The sequence below is a fragment of the Protopterus annectens genome, chromosome 2.part1, assembly GCF_019279795.1.
Source record: "Protopterus annectens isolate FY-2018-M chromosome 2.part1, PAN1.0, whole genome shotgun sequence".
Taxonomy (NCBI): domain Eukaryota; kingdom Metazoa; phylum Chordata; order Ceratodontiformes; family Protopteridae; genus Protopterus; species Protopterus annectens.
In genome coordinates, this window is record NC_056729.1 from 362,199,302 (window position 1) to 362,222,494 (window position 23,193).

General features: G+C 37.0%; 1 protein-coding gene across 1 annotated transcript in view; it reads left to right on the plus strand.

The window, feature by feature from the left end:
- The window catches only part of PROM1 (prominin 1), a 1,709,767-nt gene that overhangs the window by 960,005 nt on the left and 726,569 nt on the right, over positions 1-23,193 (plus strand). The window contains 1 exon segment of the mRNA XM_044062202.1: positions 16,157-16,280. Coding sequence (XP_043918137.1) covers positions 16,157-16,280 — 124 coding nt within the window.

Here is a 23,193-nt window from a genome sequence, read left to right on the forward strand (position 1 = left end):
GTTATATATGCTGGAATCATTTTAATTGCGATGTTATTACTAGAATGCAATACAACTTCAAATGTTATCACATTATGATCTGATGGTAGGTAAGAGACTGCTTTAATATTATCTATTCTACTAGTGATCTCATTTGAAACGTGTACTGTATCTGTTTGTGATTTTGTCCCATGCCTGTGTGAGAAATGTGTAAAGAAGAACGAGTCTGATACTGGAAACTGAATTATATCTCGCATCTTTCATATTGTATAGGTCAATGAACTCCATCAGAGCCTTGACTGAGGCAAGTTTCTTCCTTTACATCTAGTGTTGGTATCCTTTTCAAATAAAATGCAATTAAAGTTACCTGCAAAAATTGTTTCCCTTTGATATTCATATTATTTCCTCCAACTGTTTATTTGTATTCCTAGTCCAGATATCCAATAGACATTAATCAAAGTGTATATTTTCCTTTGAATCTCTAAAATCACTGAACAAAACATACCTTTTCATCACTAAATATATTCAAGATTTTAGGTAGAGGCACAGAATTTTTTCCATAAAATAGTCACCCCTTTTCTCTTTTGTTTATAATGAGAGCTAGTCAATACAGAATAGTGTTTAAGTATTAAGTCTGTCCAGATCTTCTTTTATTAAATGTGTCCTGTAAAAAGATAACTTGGGAATGAAATAGTTTTAAGAATTTGTATAAACTACCCCTTTTACAACCGTTATTTAATCCTTTGACAGTAATTGATATGCATTTCAAGTTGGCCATACTACTGAAATAGGAAAAAATAAGTATTACATATAATACCCTCATACATTTGCAAGTAATATGGTATGGAAAAACTATTATATCTAGTGAACTGTTTACTTATACGAGTATAAAATAATTGAGATTAACTGTAAACTTTCTAACAAGAATAGTAGACACAAAAAAAAATTAATTTGTAAACTACTATACAAGCACTGTTCTTTTCCATCTCCCCCCATGGAGTCTAAAACTCTTGGTTTGAATTGTAATCCTATTCAGACTCTACCACCTACCCGCAAATAAGTATCTAGCATCACTCTACTGCTTCTAAAGTTGATATATGAAAGGTCTAAATTATTTGGCAAAATTAAACGGAATTAATATATACATAATATTCAGAGTATAAACACTCATTTGCTTGCCATAAAACTTATACTAAACTGTAAAGTATAGTAGAGCTTGTAGTCATTTGGTTCTATTCTATTTATAAGAGCCTATATAGTATTATAATAAATCCAATCATTTCTTTCAGTTCTGAGAAAGAAATCAACACAGATAAGACAATACATATAACATTGTTTATAATAATCATGCTATATTACTAATATGCTATTGTATATTATTGATAATGTGACTAATCAGCTATTTAAACTCAATTCTGACTGTAAGGCTGCACATGCTTGGATATTATGGCAGACACATTTGATATTTCAAAGAACAAGTAAACTTCTCTAAAAAGTCATCTGTTAGTAAGGACTTTACATATACAATTATCTTTCAAAACGTGTCCCTTCTATAAATGGGATATATTCACTGGAATATACTATGAGATATAAAATAGTAAAATACTAACTGTGATGTCTAAAATAACTAATATGTTCCCAGAATTATATTTGTACTGAGGGATAACATATGGTTGGCAACATACCCACTACAGTCTTTTTTAAGATGGACACAAATTCCCAGCTTATCAAAATGACTGTGTAATTTTATTTGACTTTGTGGAAAACATGGTTTTACTTTCATATCAGTCCCTCCTTTACTATGCATCAGACTTTAACTTTCAGAGCATGAGCTTTTAATATTTATGTATGTACTTGTTTAATTAATTTATTTATGCATTTATTTTACATTTTCCAATTACCCATTTTCAGAGCAGGCCTGAGGAGAAAAGCTCCATACAAAGAATTTATGCATGAGTTGCTTTTTTGTATTTAAATAGAAATTCAAATTGAGAATTATCACAGAGGAGAGAAAAAAGGTTACATTATTTACCAATACAACAGTATATAAGATGATTAATGCATAATGGTGATTAATAAATACATACTTGATACAAAATTGCTCAGAGTAGGAAAAGTAGCAGCAAGAACCATAATATCTATAACAAATTAATTGATAAGTTGAGTAATATGCGATTTGATAGGAAAAAAGAGAAAGTAAAGTGGAGGGGGACCAGAGAAGAAATATATATAGAGCAAGAGGCTAGAAGGTGACAGGAATGATTCTAATAACACTTGTACAGTGTAATTGGCATAGAGATCTCAGTATAGATATAAACAAATACATGTACTTGATGACAAGGGCAGGGTGAGAGAAGGGATAATGAAAGTGTTATGCTATAAGTAGCATAATGTACAGAAAGAGATGGGAGAAATGGAGGAGGGAGAATTGGGTGAAGAAAGATGGAGAATAGAGCGGGAGAGAGATTTTTGGTGTGGGAGTATTAGGCTTGGTGTTAGATTTAGCATAGAATTCTTATGCTAGATACACACCAGTAAGTATACTAGATGTTAAATACAAAGAGAAAGGGTGAGAGAGGGATACTGCAAGTGTTATGACATGCAATATATGTATAAACAGAGAAAAAAGAAGAGAGGGAACTGGATCATGAAGGATATAGGTGGAATGGAAGAGAGAGGCCTAGTGAGTCAGTATTAGAAGTAAGTAGAAAAAGTTTTGTTTTCTTCCTGCTCAAAAAGCACATCCACACAGGAACCAACACAGATCATCACCACAACCATTGTCATAAAGATATGCAGAACAAGTCAACCAAACCTGGGGATGACTTCAACAGACATAAACAAGATCATCCTCCCTTCTTTAAATTAATAGAACAGAATGTAATTTGAATAATATAAAATCTTAGGAGAAAAGCTGAATTGAAGAAATGAATTCTATATTGTATATGGTGCCACAGTACTATAAAATGTATTATATAATTTAGAGAGAGAAGTACAGGTTTTACAAGTGTTAAAATGCAGCATAGTGTACTAGTTAATTAACTCCTTCTTACTACTTTGCGCTGAATTTGTGTATTAAGCATAAAGCAACATTTTATCCAGTATTTCTTACACAAGTGGTGCACAACCTTTTTGTGGTGAAGGCCACTACACAAATTCATAATGCATCTGCGGGCCACCTCAAAAAATAGTAAGTCATTACGAGTTAACAATAGGTACAGGTACTGGCATTTTTACTTAAGACAGCGTTCACAAAATTGCAAGTTTTCATCATCAACTTTGCATTTAACTTTATTCTGGATTGCAGTCATGACTTATTACAAACTCTTGCAGAAAGTTACTACTGTTTACAGACTACAAGTTATAAACAACAAAGTATAGTTACTTCCACAGCTAAAATTAGAGGTGTGTGCAACTGCAGTTAGTTAGGTAAGTAAGCACGTGCTGGGAGGTTTGCATGACTGGAGTAAGGCATAGCATTTTTTTACTTTTTATAAAAATTTTTGGTTGCTCTCTGGGGGCTAGATGGTGTTGCATCGAGGGTCGGATTTGGCCCTGGTGCTGGACGTTGTGCACCACTCTCTTATACATACATACACACACACACAGAACTGGGTATAAATTGTCTCCTGAGAGAAAAAGGTGGGAAAGAAACATTCCGTTAGACCCTGCTCTGTGAGTTGGAAATAGCACTGTTGGTAAAAAAAAAAAAAAACTTTCATTCATGTTACAGTGAGAAAGAAAGCTATGTAAGTGGTTTAAACCAACCTGCTCCCTGCTATTTTAGAATTCTCTCTCTTTTTTTTTTTTTATATTAGAATAGATTGTGTATCTATCCTAGCAGGGGAAGGGGAGAACAAAAGAATAACTGACAGGTTTCAAGTGAAACCCCATTGTTAAAACACCGACATTGTTTTTACTACTGTATTTTTCCTCGCCTAACCTCTCCCCAATGAATAAACTGGCACCAGGCATCACAGATAAGACTAGATAAGAATAAAATATAAAAAAGAAAGAAAAAAAATAGGGGAAAAAGAAAACAGCTTCATGTGCACTGGTACACTCACCATTTTATCACTGGATTAGTAAAGAAGCACTCATAAACAGCATAAAGGTCTGATATCTTTTAGAGAAAGTACATCCAAACCTCTTGCATACAACACCTCACATATTCCAATCAACCCTGACATGTGAATTAAGAGTTAAAAGCACCATAAACATTCAGGCCATTCACAGCACACGTATTTAATGTACTGTGAGCAACTTGCTATTGTGTAATGTTATCATAAGCTATCACTTTAGGATTTATGTGACAAATATATGAAGAAAGGAAACCAGAATATATATATATATATATATATATATATATATATATATATATATATATATATATATATATATATATATAGAGAGAGAGAGAGAGTTTCACGTCATAATACTGAAATGTAAAAACACTGAAAATGAGAAAATTTCATAATATGGAAGCTCAAAATACTGAAATCAAAATCCTGAATGTCAGAATACTGAAAACGGATAAAATACATATACTGACTGTAAACAACAAAAACCTAATTACATTCCTTCAAATATAAGCAGGGGTCAAGCCCCCCCCCGCACCCCCTGCTACTTAAATATATCAACTCCAAGATTGCACATAGTGTAGTGAAGTGCAGTCTTGGAGTTGATATATTTAAGTAGCAGGTGGTGTGGGGGCCGCAGCCCCCCACTTGGGGGAAGCAGGGGGGCTTGCCCCCCTGCTTATACTTGGTGGAAAGTAATATGATTTATCTTGTTTAAAGTTAGTATATGTATGCTGTGTATTTTCAGTATTTTGAGTTTTCAGGAATTTGAACTATCAGGATTGTCGTTTCAGTGTTCTGAGTTTCAGTATTGTGGTATTTCAGTATTATGAAGTGAAACCATAGATATATATATATATATATATATATATATATATATATATAGTGTGTGTGTGTGTAAATAAAGCATATTATTAGTTAGTTAATTTCTTAATATTTATTAAGCTAAGGCATATATTTAATATGGAAAATAAAATGTAGAATATTAGCTTAGCAGTACATGTAGGAAAAGAAAGTAACAAATACCTTATATAGAAACAAATCCTCGTTTCCTCCCTTTCACCTATGTCTCCAGTAACTGAATTTGTACTTTTTACCAACTGGTAATTGGTACTAATTGAACTTTGTCATGGAAAAATAATTTTGTTATTAAAACAGTTAACATCAGTGTTATACTAAAACTAAGGGTTATTTGTCCTTTAGTTTCTTTTTCTTCTCATTGGATTTCTCGATATTTACTTCTGCTTTTCTCTTAAAAGTACCATTGTTCCAGTCCATTTCTTTAGTTTGGTGTATAATTTTTTTTTAAGTGACAGTGCAGAGTCTGGGTCTTAAAAGTGAACAATTTCATCCTGAAAGAATATTTTGAGCCTGGCAGGAAAAAGCAAATGCACCTTAAACGATCTTTTCTTAAGTTCTTTTGTAAGAGGCAAAAAAACTTTTCCTTTTGGTCATCACAGCATTGGAGTAGTCATTAAATTTTATTAGTTTGTCATCCAGTTTAATAGGAGATTTGGACCAGGCTGTCTGAAGTATTAGCGCCTTGTCTTGAGATGAAAAGAACTTAACAATAACTGACCTTTGTAAAGAGTTAGAAACTAGAGACCTGTATGCTCTTTCTATACCATACGACATAGCTTCAGACAATTTCAGTCTTAGGAAGCCAGGCAGTAAGAAATTTGACCATATTTTCTCCTATTTTTTTCAGGCAGTCCAAAAGTATGAATGTTGTTTCTCCTGGATGTGTTCTCCAAGTCATCAGTTTTGTTTAGTAATAAGGTATTCTGTCCGGTAGAAATTCAGTGTTTTCATCTTCGGATACTCTGCTTTGTGTCATTAAGGGCATCTTTCATACAGGTATCCGAGTTTTCTGTTTTAAAATCTTATGCATCTGTTCCATCTGTTTGGTATATTTTTCTTAAGTTGTCAAGTTTGTTATCCATTCTGTCCATTTTAAAGGAAGTTTTTGTAGAACAGATTGGAGTTCTTTCTTTAAAGGCAAGTACTGAGATATTTTCTTTGAATGACTCGTTTCACAGACTACTGGTACAGACCTTTCAAATGAATAATTTGACAGGGAAAAATTCAAATATTTTGAATTTTTTTTAGATAATATTCTATGTAATAACAGGTAACTGATTTTGTTCAAAAAATTGGTCAAGGATATTATAAAAATAAAATTTCCTGTCAGAAATAGAGTAGCAGAGAAAGAAAGCACTGTCGGTAGCCTGTCAGCATCCTGGCCACGCCCCTTCCAGTGCTTTCCATTTCTGATGCTAGCATAGTTGCCAAGAAATTGTAAGAACCTCTCTCAGTTCAAGATACCAACTTATTTGCTGTGTATAGACTACTAAAGGACTCTACAACACAACTAGCTCATCAAAGAACTTAAATCTCTAATGAAGCTGTGACAGAGCCTGGAAATTTCAGAAACAAAACCCCACATTCAGCAGCCATTAGTATTGCATGACTCAAGGAACAGCTCTAAACAGGCTTTCTGTAGACACAAAGCTAAAAAAACTACAACTCAAACCCTCTTTCCTTCACTCACCTAAATATTTTTGGAAAGAGGTTAACCATATATGTGAAAGATGATTCCACCCCCACAAAGAAGCATCCAGTGTAGTCTTCATACCTTGCACTTCTCGGGACCACTCTAATCTTTCCCCATCTCAGTTACTCGCACAGACACTACTCAAAAAGAGACTGCACCCCATGTTCATTCCACTCTTCTCTAAAAATCAATCCTAAGCAAATTTTACCTGTACTTAAATTTCACCCAGACCCAACAGTATTTACGTTTGGTTTCTTTACCATTGCAGAGATTATATTGCCACCTGAGTAAAGCACATATATATCCATTGCCTCCTCACCAACACTGTGCAAGTTACTTGGAAACCATCATTTGCCAGACCCATACTTGAAGTCAAGCCCACCTCCTATAGTCATTTTTGCCCTATAGCCATCCTGCCTTCCCTAGGCAAAATTCTAGAAAAACTCACTGAAACCATCTTACTTGTTATATTAAAACAGGTCCCTATTAGAAGCTCAAGTTTTTAGAAACTCAAAATTCATATGGTCGAAACCATAGGATTGATTTTCCGAAAACTCAAAACTGTTGAATGGAGAGCATGGTACAGTGAGGATTGGCAAAAATGTAGAAAAAAGGTAGATTTTTTTGCTGTTTTCTGACATTTAAGTTTTCAGAAAATCCAATCCTATGGTCTCAACCATATGAATTTCAAGTTTCTGAAAACTCAAGCTTCTGATAGGGATCCATGCAAAACACATCACTTGCTGCCCAGCATGACTTTTGAGCACCCTGACAACACTTTGGACACTGACTGATGGCATTTTTAACCAATGTGGATAAAAGGAATTTGACTAGATATGTGTTTATTGATTTTTACCCATGCCTTTGATGTGGTGAACCAGTCAAGTCTACTATTCATCTTCAAGATGTCAGCATCAGACCTGAATCCATCAGTCAGTTCAGAGATTTCTTATCCATGAAATTTTTCATAGTAAAGATGGTATCTGCTCTATTTTTCTCTGCGTACACTTACCAAGGAGTCCCACAAGATTTATTCTTTCCTCAGTTCTGTTATCCGTCTTCCTTAGTAAACTCCCTCTGGATCTTCACCAACTTCTACTACTTTTTATGTGATGATGACTTGGTCATGTACAAGTCTGATCCTTCTCAAATGTCCATTGACTCAGAACTTCAAAAAGACCTATTTGAGTTGCATGTTTGGCTTGTCTCAGGGGGATGAAAAAGAAGTGTTACTTAACCATAGAAAATTCAAGTCCATACTGTTTAGCATCCAAAAGGACTAACCAAGCCCCCTCAAACACCTTATTTCTTAGACAGTGACAATAATTCTTGATATCTCGGTATATGGCAAGACTAGTCCCTTAACTTCAAAGGACATATTGAAAGTATGAGCCAAGGTCAAGTATCTAATTTTCTGGCCCAACAAAGTCTCTCTGTTCCCCTCTGCCCCTGCTAGAGCAACTATAGGTAGGGATATCCTTCTCACACAACTTCTAAATGGGCTTCCTGTGTTTGCATCCATGTCTGCCAAAACCCAAAAACCCTTCAACCCCTGTCTAATAAAAATTGCCACTTCATATCAAACTCCATTCAGAACTAACATCAGTGCTTCACTTTATGTAAGGCTAAGTAGCTCACAAGACAAGCCAGAGACGTCTTCTTAGTTCCCTGCTTTTCAAAGTACTTTAACAAGAGTCCCATATTCCTCTCAATTCAAAATTTTAGCAACTTCAGCCAGTAATATCAGTTGCTAACCTAGGGTGGTGTGTCTCTATAAACCTTTTTGTTCAGACTGTATTGTAGTAGTCGTAGCTTCTCAGTTCTCAGCTGCGACCTATGGCAGTCACTTACTCAGGACCGAACTGAACTCTCTGACTGAATGTAACTGTATGAGTAAATGGCATGTCTCATATATCTCAGCACCTTCCACAAAGGAGGACCCTACTAATTAGGTCCCCTCTCTCACCCTTATTTTACTTACTCGCACTTTCTCATTTGAGGTCTATATCACAACGTCGAACTAGCATAAGTTCGATTGTTGTAATATCGAACCCTAAAGTCCGAAAACACAGAACAGCGATTTTCCCCAGGGGAAAAAAATCTCTGTTCGTGACAAACAAAATTAAACCTTAAACTTCAACTGAAGTGGGGGGCTTCACCCCCACACCTCCCAAAGTGGGGGGCTGTGCCCCCAGCCCCCTACTTAAATATACCATCTCCGAGAACGCACCACAGTGGAGGAAATAGCAAAGCCCCAATAATGGCCCAGGGAAAAAAATCAATGTGTCGTGGCTTCGCTACTTTTGGTTTTCAGACTTTTGGGTTCAGTATTACAACGTTCGAACTTATACAAGTTCGTTGTAATATAGGCCCTCTCAACTATGTGTATACCTGTGGGGGTAGATAATACCAAACTGCTCTGCCATAACTCCACAGAATTTAATGCATCTCGTACATAGCCATGTGCATGCTGACGTAAACATAATATCCTACCTTTGATGACTTACTCCGTATAATCAAGCTTCCTCAAACTTCCACTCTTCCTCCTTCTCTCCTTCCTTTTTCTTCTTTCTTTCTCCTCTTTAATTTGGGCCACTTTCTCCTCCATTTAGCCTATTTTTCTATTCTGTTTATGAAAATATCTGCATATACACTGTTTTGAATATTCAGTGGATTGTTAGTACATCACATATGTTAATTTCTATGTAAACATGTACTATTCTATTACTGCACATGTAAAGCAGGTTGATCTTGCAAATGGTAATTTTGTGATCGGGGCTTTACCCTGGTAAACAAATGCAAATAAATACATATACATACATAGATAACATGGACACACACATATACTCATACTAGACTGTTCATCGATGAAAACATTTTAGTTTTAAGTAGCTTGAATTAGTTTGGATTGCTCATTTACAGGAAATGGTATGAACAATATATGAACTTGAAAAGAACAAATGCTGGAACTTTCTTTACTTATAGTGACTTTCTTGCTAAGTTGGCACCTGACTGTATTCTATGTATTGCAACAAATGTGAATTTTAGAAGAGAGAACATTATTTTTTGATTATTTAGTAATGTATGTGTATAACAGGCACCTTGGCAGTTAAATATTAAAGTAATCAAATTAAATGTAAGCTTCTTGATTGTGACTGGCAGAGTTTAAAGTTGCTCATCTTTTGAGTGTGTGAATCGATTATATTATGCTTGGGAGTCATTGCCTGGAGTATTAGGGGAAACGTTTAAAAAAAATTCTAAGTGGCCAGTTTCTTTGTATTTTTTCAATAGTGTGGTAAGAGCTCTGCTGTTGTTGGGCAGACTGCAACTTCTAGACGCTGGCACACAGTCATTCACACTCCTGTGCTGTACTAGCTTTGTTTCAGTTTTATTTTTTTCATTTCTGAAAATGTTTGACAGATTCTAATATCTTGACAGGAGTGGACCTCATTCCTGAGACAGGATATGATTAAAGTTCAATATATTAGTTTTGTTTTGATCTTTGTGTATGGTTTGAGCATTGGTGTTTTCTAAGTGTGGTTTGCTCAATACTCAAAGTTGCATGCATACTGTCATGCTAATTGAGACGGGTTAAAAAAGCCGTATATTGAAATGCCTGAGGTCTCTGCTTCTGTATATATTACTTGAAAAATAGAGGAAGTCATCCAGCCAGTCAAGTGCTCATATTATTAGTGCAGTGTATCGTTGACAGTACCCCTCTTCAGACAGAAACCTGAATGTTCATTTTCTTCATGTGCTTACTTTGTAAAAGCATACTTAGTTTAACATAGCATGCTGAACTATGGAAACCTTAATGAAAAAATGCTTTACCATATATGGTCCCTGAATCTCGCATTATGAATCAGAGATTATAGCGTTAGGTCTTACGTTACCAGTGTGGATCTAGTGTGTGTGTTTGAAAATTATAGTCAGCATTCACTGCCACTTGTTGGTTAGTGCATAATGTCACCCACAGCATGCATGCGTGCGTACACACACACACACACACACACACACACACACACACACACACACACACACTTGTGTGTACACTCCCTTCTAAAAGTCTGTCAACTCTCCGCAAGTATGCAGGCTTTGGCTGATAGTGTATTTCATTACAGAGGAAAATCCTGAAAAAAATTACAAAAAATGAGTAAGAAAATACTTTAAATATCTGCAATTACTGCATGGTGTAATGACTCTCAAAACAGAGCCCCTAAAATGAGTTTGCAGTGTTCCACTTTTGCAAGAATTAAGTAGCACAATGAGGTATGATACAACTGCATAATGTACAAAATCTGTTGCAGATACAGGCATCTGCAAATCCATTTCAAAATCTTAAGGAGGATACATGTATCATGGCTTTATTATAATAAAACATTATCTGTGTTACGTTTCTGTGCTGGATATCGGCCTTGGGGCCTATATAAACCTAGCCAAAAAGGTTCCCTGGCTTTCGCCACCCAAGAAAATTATTTTCCTGTGCCCCTGTCAAGCAGTGCCACAGAAGTGATCCCAGGAGTGAATTTTCTGTTTCCCATCCAGTCGTCAAGGTTTTTCTTAGAGGGCCAATGAAGAGCTTTGCTCGACATGAATGGGTAGTTTGTTCCAGAGTATTAGTTTTAGTTCCTGTATATATAGAAAGCCCTCATTTTCTAACGGCTATCTGCATTATCTTAGCTAACACCCCAAATTTCAAAAAAGGTCTATCAGGGTCATCAATTTTTGTTAGGGGTCTCGATGACATCGGATGACCATATTTTTCACACTATTTTGGATAGGGGATATCCTATTTCCTTGATTAACTCGGTCCGTGAGGAGGTTTGTTCAGCTAGGTACTAGATTTTAAGTTTCCCTCCACTTTTATTGCATCTGGTTCTAATATGGTATTTGTTACCGAACATAATGAAGATGTAGGGTACATTAGGCATATTATTCAAAAAGAATTGAATACCTTTAAAGATTTTTTTGACCCTGAACATTTATTTATTGATGATATAATTTGTTTACAAAAGGATTTAACATTAACAGGGTTTTGGGTTTTAACACTACACTAGCACCCCTACCCACCAACCAAGAAAAGGTTCGTACCTTTATTGGCAGTTGTGCAGGCAGTTATTAACCAAGATTATTTCTCAGAGATTCCATAATTGTAATTCTACAGCATAGTTTATTTGTATTTCTATTATGCCCTACTTAAAGCAGAACAAATTAATTAAGTTAAAAATTGTTGATGGAATGGATACAATGCAATCATTTGTAAAACAACATGTTCAGTACTGTAAAGTTATTTAGTACTTCTCAACAGTTCTTTCACTGTAGTAGGAGTGTTGTTCCAGAGTATGGGAACTCTCTGGGACAGGAATCTATCCCTCCAGCATGTTCTGTTTATTGTGGTAACAAGGTTTAGGTCCCTAGAGCATGTGGTTTGGAGAGATTGGGATTTCTTTAAGTGTAGCATTTCCAACAGCTCTGGGTTTGACATTGTATGTTAGGCAGAGATTGCCTCTGAGCAGGCGATATGCGATTTAGTAGAGCTGGAGTTTTTTGAGATGGTATGCATAGGGCATCTGTTTGAGGCTGGTAATCCTCTTAGTGAAGTATTTCTGTGGCCTTTCCAATTGTTGTAGGTGTCTTCTGAGATACATGCCAAACGGCACATTGTACTCTATAATGGGTCTGATGAGTGACGAGTAGAGGGGAACAATGACTAATTTTTTTCCTGGGTGAGAAACCTTTTGTGATGAGGTGTGCCACGTAGAAGGATTTCCTGACTACTGTGACAATGTGATAATCAAAGGAGACACAACTGTCCACCTGTGTCCCAAGGTCTCCTATCACACTTTTGGTGATAAGTAGACTACCGCCTATGTGGTAGTTCATGGGTACAGAGTTTTTATCAAAAGGGGCGACAATGCACTTTTTGGCATTGAGCTTGAGGCCATGGCTTTGACACCAGGCATCTGTCTCAGTGAGGCCCTTTTGTAGGATGTCCACATCATTAGGAGTTTTGATTATGGGTTCTAGTTTGCAGTCATCTGCAAACTTCATTAGCCAAAGAACTTCTGTGTTAGCCTGTACTTCAGAGAAGTAGATACCAAACAGGAAAGGAGCCAGAACTGAACCCTGCGGTACTCCACTTGTCACTGGTCTGAAGTTGGATTTGGAGTCTGCTGCTTTCACAGTGTGGGTTCTGTCAGTGAGCCAGTTGGCAACCCATCTTGTGACATAGGGATTTATACCTAGTTTAGTGAGTTTATCTATAATTCGAGTGGGGGATGGTGTTGAAAGCCTTGTCGAGATCTAGATAAGCTGTGTGAACCACCTTACCCTCATATACGGCTTTGGTGACCGCTTCAAAGAAGTCTGTCAGGTTTAGGAGACGTGATCTGCCTTTTACAAAACCAAACTGAGTAGGGTCCAGAGTTTGGAAATTACCAATGTCATTGTTTATAAGCTCCATGATGATACGTTCCATAGCCTTGCAGACCAGGCTCGTCAGGCTAATGGGGCAGTAGTTCCCGGAGTCTGTGGTGGCTCCCCTTTGTGGAGTGGGATAACTGTTGCTGTGCGCCATTCAGTGTGGGCACAAAGCCTGAGGTAAGGCTGTGATTGAACATGGTACTTAGGTGGGGTGCCAGTTTGTTCATGTAGAACGCAGCCTGGGATGTTGTCACATCTCATGGATGCTGTGTTCTTGGCTTTGGAGAGTGTTTTTTTTACCTGTGCAGCCATGATTACAGGAACATTACATTCTTCTGGTATAAATATGGGCCCTTAGGGGGTGAGAGGGGGGTAAAGTTAGCACTGAACCTCTCTGCCAGGATGTTGGCAATATCAGTTGGTTCTGTATATTTAGTGCCATTGTGCTGTAACTCAGCAGATCTGAGTGTTGCCGTTGAGATTCTTGACATAGCTATAGAATGCTTTGTGATTGTCTTTAGAATCAGTGGCAATTTTGTTTTCGTAACTAGCTTTGGAGGATTTTATGAGGGATCTCAGTGTCTTACTGAGGCTGACTAAGGAGTTACTATAGTCATGGGATTTTATTCTTTTTTTGCAACAGATTCTTTCTTTTGTAGAGTTTATGGCAGGGGACCACCAGAAGGGCTTTCTTTTTTTGGAGGATAGCATCTTGGTTCTGTTAGGGATAGCACGATCCAGGCACTCGTGTATGTGTTTATACACTGCATTTGTGTAGGATTCAGCAGTCATACCTTTATTGTCCATCTGCATGGGTGTTATGAAGTTTGCCACTTGTGTCTTAAGTGTGAAGTTGGCTTTGGACAAATTTTTTACTGTGATTTCTCTAATGGGGGGTGGGGCGGTATGTGGATGTCTAGGGTGATTAACTTGTGGTTGGATGTAACCAGTGAGGAATTGACCTCTGGTGTGGAACACCAGTTGCCCATGTTGGTAATGACCAGGTCTAGGATATTGCTGCCCCCGATGGGGGTGTGGATAAGTTGATCCAAGGTGTTGGAATTTGTGAATTCCAGAAAACTTTAAGCAAAAGAGTTGGTACACGAGTAGTTTTTCCAGTTAATGGTGGGGTAGTTGAAATCGCCCATTATTAGTATGTTAGGTTGTACCCTAATATTTTCCAGTGTATCAAGAAATGAGGAGTGGGAACCCTGGGGCATGGTGGGGGATCTGAAGCAAGATACAGTTTGGATTGCGGTCTTGCCCAGAGTTAGTTGCACTTGGATAATCTCGGATGCATTATGCTGAGCAGCTAGCCTAGAGGTGCGGATATCCTTAATGAATATGGACACGCCTCTGCCATTAGTGTTTCAGTCCAGGTTAGGTGGCCGAAAGGTGTGGTATGAATTATAGCCTGGTAATGCAGGGGTGCTCTTTGTTGCCTTGAACCAGGTCTCTGTCACTGCTCAGATGTCTATGTTCTCTATTTTAAGGAGTGCCTCGAGTGAGTGCATTTTGAGGTTTAGACGTCTAGCATCGAGTAGTGTTACCCTCAGATTTTGCTTGCTTGTACCTGTTATGGTGGTGAATTTGTCATTTGAACCTTGCCTAAAAAAGGGCACTATAGGGGTGGCAAGAGCATTAGCCAGTTTCCGGAATCCCAGGGCGACAGGAGCAGGCCATCTCTGGCAAAGCATCATGGTCTGTCGATCATGTCATCCCAGGCAGACAAATACTGGATCCCTTTAGAATGACACCAGAAGCTTAGCCAATTGTCAAAGTCAATCATTTTGTCCTTGTACTGTGGTATAATTATGGGTGATAGCAGGATGCTACTCAGGACTAGGGTCATACCTGCCAGGGATACAAAATTGGACAGCTCCTCCATGTCTCTCTTCATGTAGTTCAGGGAGGTACATCTCAGGTCATTCACACCAACATGGACAATGACAGAATCATATTTGTACCTGTTGTGGAGTGACCTGAGTGTGTGCGTTATGTGGCAGATTCTGCCACCCGACAGGCAGCTGACAGTAACTTTCTCCTTGTTTAGCCTGATGTGTGGAACATCAATGTGCCTGACTACAGAGTCACCTATGACTAGAGTGTTGGGTACATTGTTATGCCTTATGGGCTGTGGTTGAGTGGCACACTGAGTTTCTGGGCTATGCGTCATTTGGGTTGTGTTGGGAGGGGTGGAGGTTGCTTGCATTTCTGCTTTGGAGGTCCCTGTTGCTTGGGCAGATATTTTTTGAGAGCCTCCGTGAATGGAGGTATGTATTTTGTGTTTCTGTGTGTGTGTTCTGGTGGTGTAGGTTTTGAGGGACTATGTGATGAGGGTGGTGTGGTGCAAGTGTGTACCTTCTCCTCTTGACTGTCTAGTCCAGTCTTGGGTGAAGAGAGCTTTGCTTCCAGTTTGGCTATATAAGTGCATCTCTCACAGGTTGTAGTGTTGGGTGGTAGGAGGATAGGGTTGTCTGTGTACATGAGACAATTGCTACATTGCCCCAAGATGCCCAGATTCATCAGGTAGACAGGAGACGTGCCTGGATAGGTGCTTATTTATTAAGTACTAAAAACTGTTTTCCTCTAGACAAGTGAGGAAATTTGAGTGCTGTAGTAATTTGTAGCTTATTTAGTGCTTACAACAAGTTCTGAACAAGTGCTGAGCTTAAACAGATGTGCATTATGAGCATCAGAATATATCATACTACAACTGATAAAGTGCAATATTCTAAGCAGTCACAATGTGTGTTATAGTCTTGCAATACCTACTAGTATAATACTGTCTAATGTCTTCTCCAATTGGGGTAATTTATTGTGTTAATATTTTAATTATTACTGTATGTGCATTAGTCTTACTGTCATTCAAATTATGTGTTCATTGTTATGTCTTGCACTGGGACCAAAGCAATGTAATTTCATTCAGCTTGCACTGCTGTGTAGATCTGATCAACAATAAAGTTTACTTTGACTTTGAAATGTTTGGCACTAATGTTTGATAAATGTTGCTGTAAAAATAGACAGTTGATTCTGATTCAGCTGACTTTGTGTGCATAGATTAAAAAAGTATACAGTCTTGCCTGCTGCTCTTCCAAACTTTGTGTTTCTTGTTTTACAGTGGTGTGGGATTTAGTTTCATCTTCTCTTGGGTACTGATGATTATTGTGGTGCTAACTTTCTTCATTGGAGGAAACATAGAAAAGCTTGGCTGTGAGCCTCTGTCAGACGGATCCATATTCAAGGTAATATGCATGTAATTAATTTCTGCTTATTGAAATCGCCCTAGAAAATAACTGTTCTAAGTCTTATTGTTAATGCAAGATTTGCATCATGTTGCATATGCACAGTGTCACACACGCACTTCCTATACAAACCTTTGCTCTTTAGCTCTCAGTTTAGTTTGCTGAGCTTCATGGTTTAAATATTTTTAGAGTAACTGATTTGTAGGAGACAAGTACCAGCTACCATTAAGCACCGCCACATCAAGCACAGTCAGTATTGCTGGACCTCTGTTAAGTTATTAAGGACTAAAGTGAATGATACAAGGGTTAAAAGACAGATTTTTTTTTAAATGTCTGGCAGATCAAGTGATGTTAACTTCAGATTTTATAGTCATAGTGATAAGAAGTTTGCAAAAATACTGCTAACACTTTAGGACTGATCTTTAGGTATGTAATGACATTGTACCGAGGAAGGTGTTAACATAGAAACTGGTCTACTACATATTTTTTGTCCACTGCATATGGAATAACAAAAAAAAAAAAACAGCTATTACACTATTTTGTGGTCTCTACTTATCATAGCATAATTTATGAATTGTGGTGCTGACGTTTTGGGAGGGTAGGAATTCTCCAATTTGTCCATACTGTGCAGATCAAACAAAACTTTGGAACAAGATGGGTTATCAAAGTTCTACACTGTCATGGGAATTTATGATTCTACACATTCCTCCAAGAGAGCTATTTTTGCTGATGAAACTCTATATAGCCACAAATTGGCTAGAACCACATAAGACATCATGGAATAATTTTAAGCTTGTAAACATATACTAGCACAGAAATTACTTGAAACAAACTAACAAAAATATTAATAAAAAGGTCTTCAATATTATATTAGCATGATACTGATTTTAGGAATATATTAAATATAAAAATTTATTATGGAAAAAAAAAAAAAAGAAATCATGATTCCACATTTTTGTTGCGTTATATAGTTGGTTCAGAGTGTTAGGTCACCGTTTGAAATGCGGGTGCAATTAGAGAAACGTAGAAAGTATTCAGAGTATTTTCACATAAAGCAATATACTATCAGAACAACTAAAATACGTTGGGAGATCATGCACTTTCTGTTTGTTCTTCTTCTTATATGAAACTGTGAGGTTTTGATCTTGGTGTATAAGGTCACCCAGGATAAATATTTATTTAACAATTTGCCTTTGTATACAAGTATAGTGCAGCTGGGCAGTGCCCTGTCCAGCAGAAGCACGTGGAGAAAAACACTAGATACAGGACATGGCAGCCAGTTGAGAAATTACAAATTCATTATAGAAAAGTTGCTTTAAGATATTAAAGTGATACATATAGACATATGACTGAGTAATATAAGATCTAGAAGCATTGTCCATTTGGATGTGATCAAATGTAATCATGTAAATATTGATGTATATAAGAAGTATTCAGAGTATATTCAGAAATAAGATGCAAGTAAACTCATACACATTCCTATTGTAAGTTTGAGAGTAGTAAGCGTGACCCTTGCAACTGAAAAATGTAGGTGGAATTGTAAGGAAATGCATGCTAAGTCCAAAATCGCTGCATCCTGTGAGGATTCCCTTTTCTCTGTGGTACAGCAGTGAGTTTATCTCCCCCTGTACAGACTGCTTATAGGGACCTTTCACAGTTCAGTTTTACTTCTCTTGAATCACACTTAGTTTCTTAGTCTTGAGACTCATGTTAACAAGTTTTAAACTTCCTTATGTGCATCAGCTTATACATGTCGATACATGTGTAAGCTAGATATGTAGATGTAAAGTATACATGAGTGTTTTATGTACATTTATAGTGCATAAACTGTCTGGTCTGCATTCAGGATCAGCAACGTTCAAGCTTAAATAAATAAATATACCTTTTGATTTAGGGGACTGCGGTGGTGTTGCTGCGGTAGCATTGTCACCTCACAGCAAGACGTTGTCCCGTTCGATTCAAAGCTAGAGCGTCTTCTGTGTGGAAGCATACGTGAATGGGGCGTGCCTTCGTTGAAGGTTGTGCGTCAGGGCTGGTAACCCGGTACGTAAAAATCCACTACCAATCATTAGTGGACCGGAGTTCCGATGTGGTGACCCCTAACCGCGAAAAGCCGAAAGACACAAACAAAACCTTTTGTTTTAGGGCCTTTCAGGTTTCTTTTATAGACCATATCTCACAACCCACCGCTATATATTTTTGTACATCACCATAGGTAAGTGAACTCCTTCAGCTTTGCATCTGAAGGGTTATAATTAATTCACACTGCTTTTTGAAAGGTTAACCTTGTAGCCATAGATAGCTCTGAAAGTTTCAAACATCCCCAAAAGCGTATGTAAATCTCTTAGCAGATCTGCCAGACACACACACACACACACACATATATATATATATATATATATAAAACAGTTAATAAGAATCCACCTTTGACTCTCTCTAAAGCCTTCTCTGCGTCTAAAGTTAGCATCAGATCGTTTTTGTTTTCCTTTGTATGCTAAATCAACAATAATACTTTTATGATAAGTTTATGAATGACTCATCAAGTCACAATTCACCAAAGCCATAAGTCATCTTCTGGCTGAGTTTTTCATGGTCTGTTTTGTTCATAGGTAGTTGCTAGGCTTGCAGCCTGGGGACAATTGATAGGCAAATGAGGGAAAAAAACACTGTACCACAGGAACTGCAGCTCAGTTAACCCTCTGGGCCAGCTGCCAATGGAAAAATGCAAAATGCAAAACTTGTATCCTGGGTGTTTGGGGGGGGGGGGGTTGCAGCACTTCTGCTCAGTCTCTGAATTGAAGTTTTGATGACTTTTGCTGTGATTGGTACGTTTTCTTTTCAATGTTATCAAATGCTTACCATTGTCTTGCAAACGTACACTAATAAGCTTGAATGTGTTCAGGCAATAACATTGCTGTTGTTTTGCCAATAATATAAATACTTTATAGCTATGGTTTAGTACCAGTAGCAGCTTGTAGGAAGATGACAATATGTTGTTGTCCTTTAGGAACTGCTGTTATAATAGCTTCACTCCATGTAACAGGACCTTTCTTCTTTAAAAGATGATTCATGTGGTCTGTCTAAGTTTGCACCTACAGTCCTACCCCAAAATTCTACGCTTCTGCAGGTAGGCCATCTCAGCCCAGGAGTTATTAAACATCTGGTCCTTCATTACCACTTGTATATTTCTTTCAGAGCAAAGGGCCCAATCAATTCCCCTACTTATTGAATACTTTGCCAGGGCATCTGTATTTGATTTAAAATACTGTCTATATTGGCAGAATCAGCATCTAAACCAATCTTCTTCATATTACAGTTTCTGGTAGAATCTCTTTAATGCTAACACCATTTTTTCAGGTTCTCTTGTAATTTTTCTGGACCCTTCCCTTGTTCTGAAAAGTGATTCCTTCTACTTTTTGCTGTCTTAATTAACCTAAATACTAGTGACTTTACTGACTTTGGTGTGTTATCAGAATATAAACTCTTGATCACAATTTCTTTTTAATCATGGTTTCTTATCCAAATCATTCTATAGTTCTTGTTATGCTTGGGCAGGCATCCTTTGCTCATCCTGTGTTAGTGCTGCTTTAAAGTCTTGTAGCTCTCTGACCTTCTCCTAAGGCATCTTTTACCTCTGTTTCTCTTTTCTTATTTAATTTGAATATTCTCATATTCTGTCCTTAAAATCCCTTTTCACAGTACCCAATGTATGATGATATTATCAGTTAATGTCTGTAGTTTCTTTGTGTAACTCAATTTCATCTAGCTTTAAACTGGCATCTGTGCAACAGTTCTGTTGAAAAATGCCAGTGTCTAGATAATCTGTTTGAATGTTACCCCTTTTAGTGTGGTATAACTACAGCATGATCAGATTACAGTAAATCCAAATACCTTAATCCAAAAAGCAGGGCAAAAGAAGGCTTCCAGACTCCAAAATGCTTTAATTCCACGTAGTACAGCTAAAAAATGCTTCAGCCAAATGCAGTACATAAAAAAGCAACACAGCAGTTAAAAGTAATCCAAAAAGATAAGCGCTTTTGTTCCACTGACATATAAAAAGGAACTTCACCAGATAAATGAACAAACTGCCATTAGGCTTCTTAAATACTCTTAAACCAATCACAGCTAAAATTCAGAACACACCCTTATTGCATGAAATAGCCTGACAAAACCAAGCAAAGCCCCCCCCCTTTCTTTTAATTCATAAAAGGAATGTAACAATGTTATACCCAATAGTAACATTCTAAGGCTAAAATTCAGCTAAAGAGAAAACAGATACATTCTATTTAAATATCTCAATTTAAGCAGACATTTTAGATTCTCTGCATCATTTAACCCTGGCCAAAATCATGCTCCAAAGCAATTCTGCTTTCTCAAGTAAAAGGGGCCAGGCAGCTCCACGTTCTGACATAATTAATGTTTGTAAAATAACAAATTTGAAAACATGCCCAGGACTAGCAATAATATGTATTTCTAAAGAATGTCACTAAGGTGCGCACCCATTCTGTTTTTTAATTTGCATTCAGATTTTCCTACATAGAAACATGAACAATGGGAACAAATAGCACAATACACTATCTTACTAGTGTTACAATTAGGTCTACCCTTTATGCTCACCTTATATTTATTAGTAAATATTTCACTAGTTTCAAGAATATAGTGACAAAATGCACATGAACCACAATTATGCATACAACCTATTTTACAAGTAGGCACAATGCATTCAAACGCTGACTTTAAATTTTGTCCTGTTTTATAGACAAAAATGGGGGAAGCACCCAAACGGTCCATTAAGGTGTTTTCTCTCCGCAAAATTTCCTAATTCTTATAAAGAATGTTACTAATCATATAGCTATCATTGTTAAATGTAGTAAGGAAAGCATGGAAAAATGTTTTATTACTACTAATTGTTTCATCATTACCATTTATAACAGGAATATTAACATTATTACTGTCCATTGATGAAACAGAAGAAACTGCCTAGTCATATCAGTAAGGACCATCCTATTATGTTTATCACCCAAAATGGGTCTAAAATACCCCCCTAGCTCTTCTTTCAGTAACTTCCTGACATAGTTCATTAACCATCGAGTCAGGGTATCCTCTATGTAAGAACATATTTTTCATTTTGTCGACCTCATTTAAAAATGATGACCAAGTAGTAACCATCCTTGCCACTCTAACAAATTGTCCTTTGACAACTGCTCACTTTTATATACAAGGATGGTTACCACTCAAGTGTAAGATATTAGAATATGCCAATTTCCTAAAAATGTAATCTACAAATCTATTATTAAAGATGTCCTTAATAATAAGAACATCTAGGTAACCTATTTGGTCTGTATTAACAGTGTGGGTAAATTTCAAAAACAGTGTAGTGTTGTTGATGTATTCAACAAAGTCAACAGCAGCTGTACTGTGGCCCTTCCATAAAATAAAAATATCATCCAGAAAGCGGCTATATGGCACACTAGTTGTACCAATCAGATGGAAAAAGAAATCTCTCCCATTTCAGATATCACTATGTTGGCATATAAACCACTACACGAGGACTCCATAGCTACCCCCTTTTTCTGACGCTATAGTTCCTTGTTAAACAAAATAAAATTTGATCTTAACACCAAATCTAATAGTTGTTCAAAGGTGTTAATCTGCTGTTGACCTATACTCGTCCATGGAAATAGACCCTTCAATAGAGGTCCTGCAAAAAATTTCTAATTCTAGACTATGTGGTATTTGGCTCATTCAATGAACTACGATCAAATGTACCACTGTCCAAGATATTGTGCATCTTACTATTATAATCACTTGCATTCATAATAACCCCCCCCCCAAATCAGGTTTCATGAATCGGATACCAGCTGATGACAAAAGCAGGTCTAAATTTAATTTCTCATGTTCACATCAATTGTTATTACTTTGTTTATTACCTGATTGAACTAAATGTTCTGATTTAGAACAAATGGACCTGATGTCCAGTTCACACACATGTTCAAAATTCTACAAAGAAGGATGGGGGGGGTTAAATGTACTAGAAATTGCCAAACTATTATTTGGCCAGATATCATTTTGAAACATTAAGTTCAGATTTAACTTACACAAGGTTTCAAATCAAGCAGCACTTGCACCAAGTTAGTACTTTTGCTGGGAATAAAAGACAAACCTTTAGCTAGCAGGTCACACATGTCAATATCAATGACAGCCAAAGACAAATTATAAATTTTATAATCACCAAGAGAATTTTCCACGATATTTAAAACTGGTGCTGCATATGAGAAGCCTGTAGTAGGCAAAAGTTAAACAGTTACCTCCTCCCGGTCTGGAAACCTTTTGTTCTCTCTGAATTGATTGGATCCCCTCTAATATTGGTGGAGTCCCTGTTGTACTGATACATTTCAGTTCACGTTCGATCTTTGCTGTTTCATCAGACCTTCTGATCGTCTCAGGGGAGGGAAATTGTTGCCTAAAAAATCATTCTCAAGTTCATTCTCTACATCAGCAATCCTCCATGACAGCCAAATCAGGCTGTTCTTCCATCTCAGAGGTAAAATATGTTCTTCTGTTCCACACTTATGAGTGTGGTGGTGGGGGATAGGCAGTGTTATTTCTATATTCCTCTTTATCCCTTGTTAGTTTTTTGTTTCCTATTCTTAATGGTTGTCATCTGTTCATCTATCAAATGCAAAACACGAGCATATTCAAATTTCTTGTCATTAAAAGTCACATCTTGTAAGATAGTTCGGTCTAAACGTAAAGTGTCTCTAGTGAGGGACTCAACCAGTTCTGTGTTGTGTTTAATCACCAATTCCATATATTTGAAACCATGCCTGTCGAATAATTGGTGAAGTTGTTTATGAAAGTTAGAATTGGTAACCAAACCCATAGAAAAACGCCAGAGTCTAAGACCTTTAGG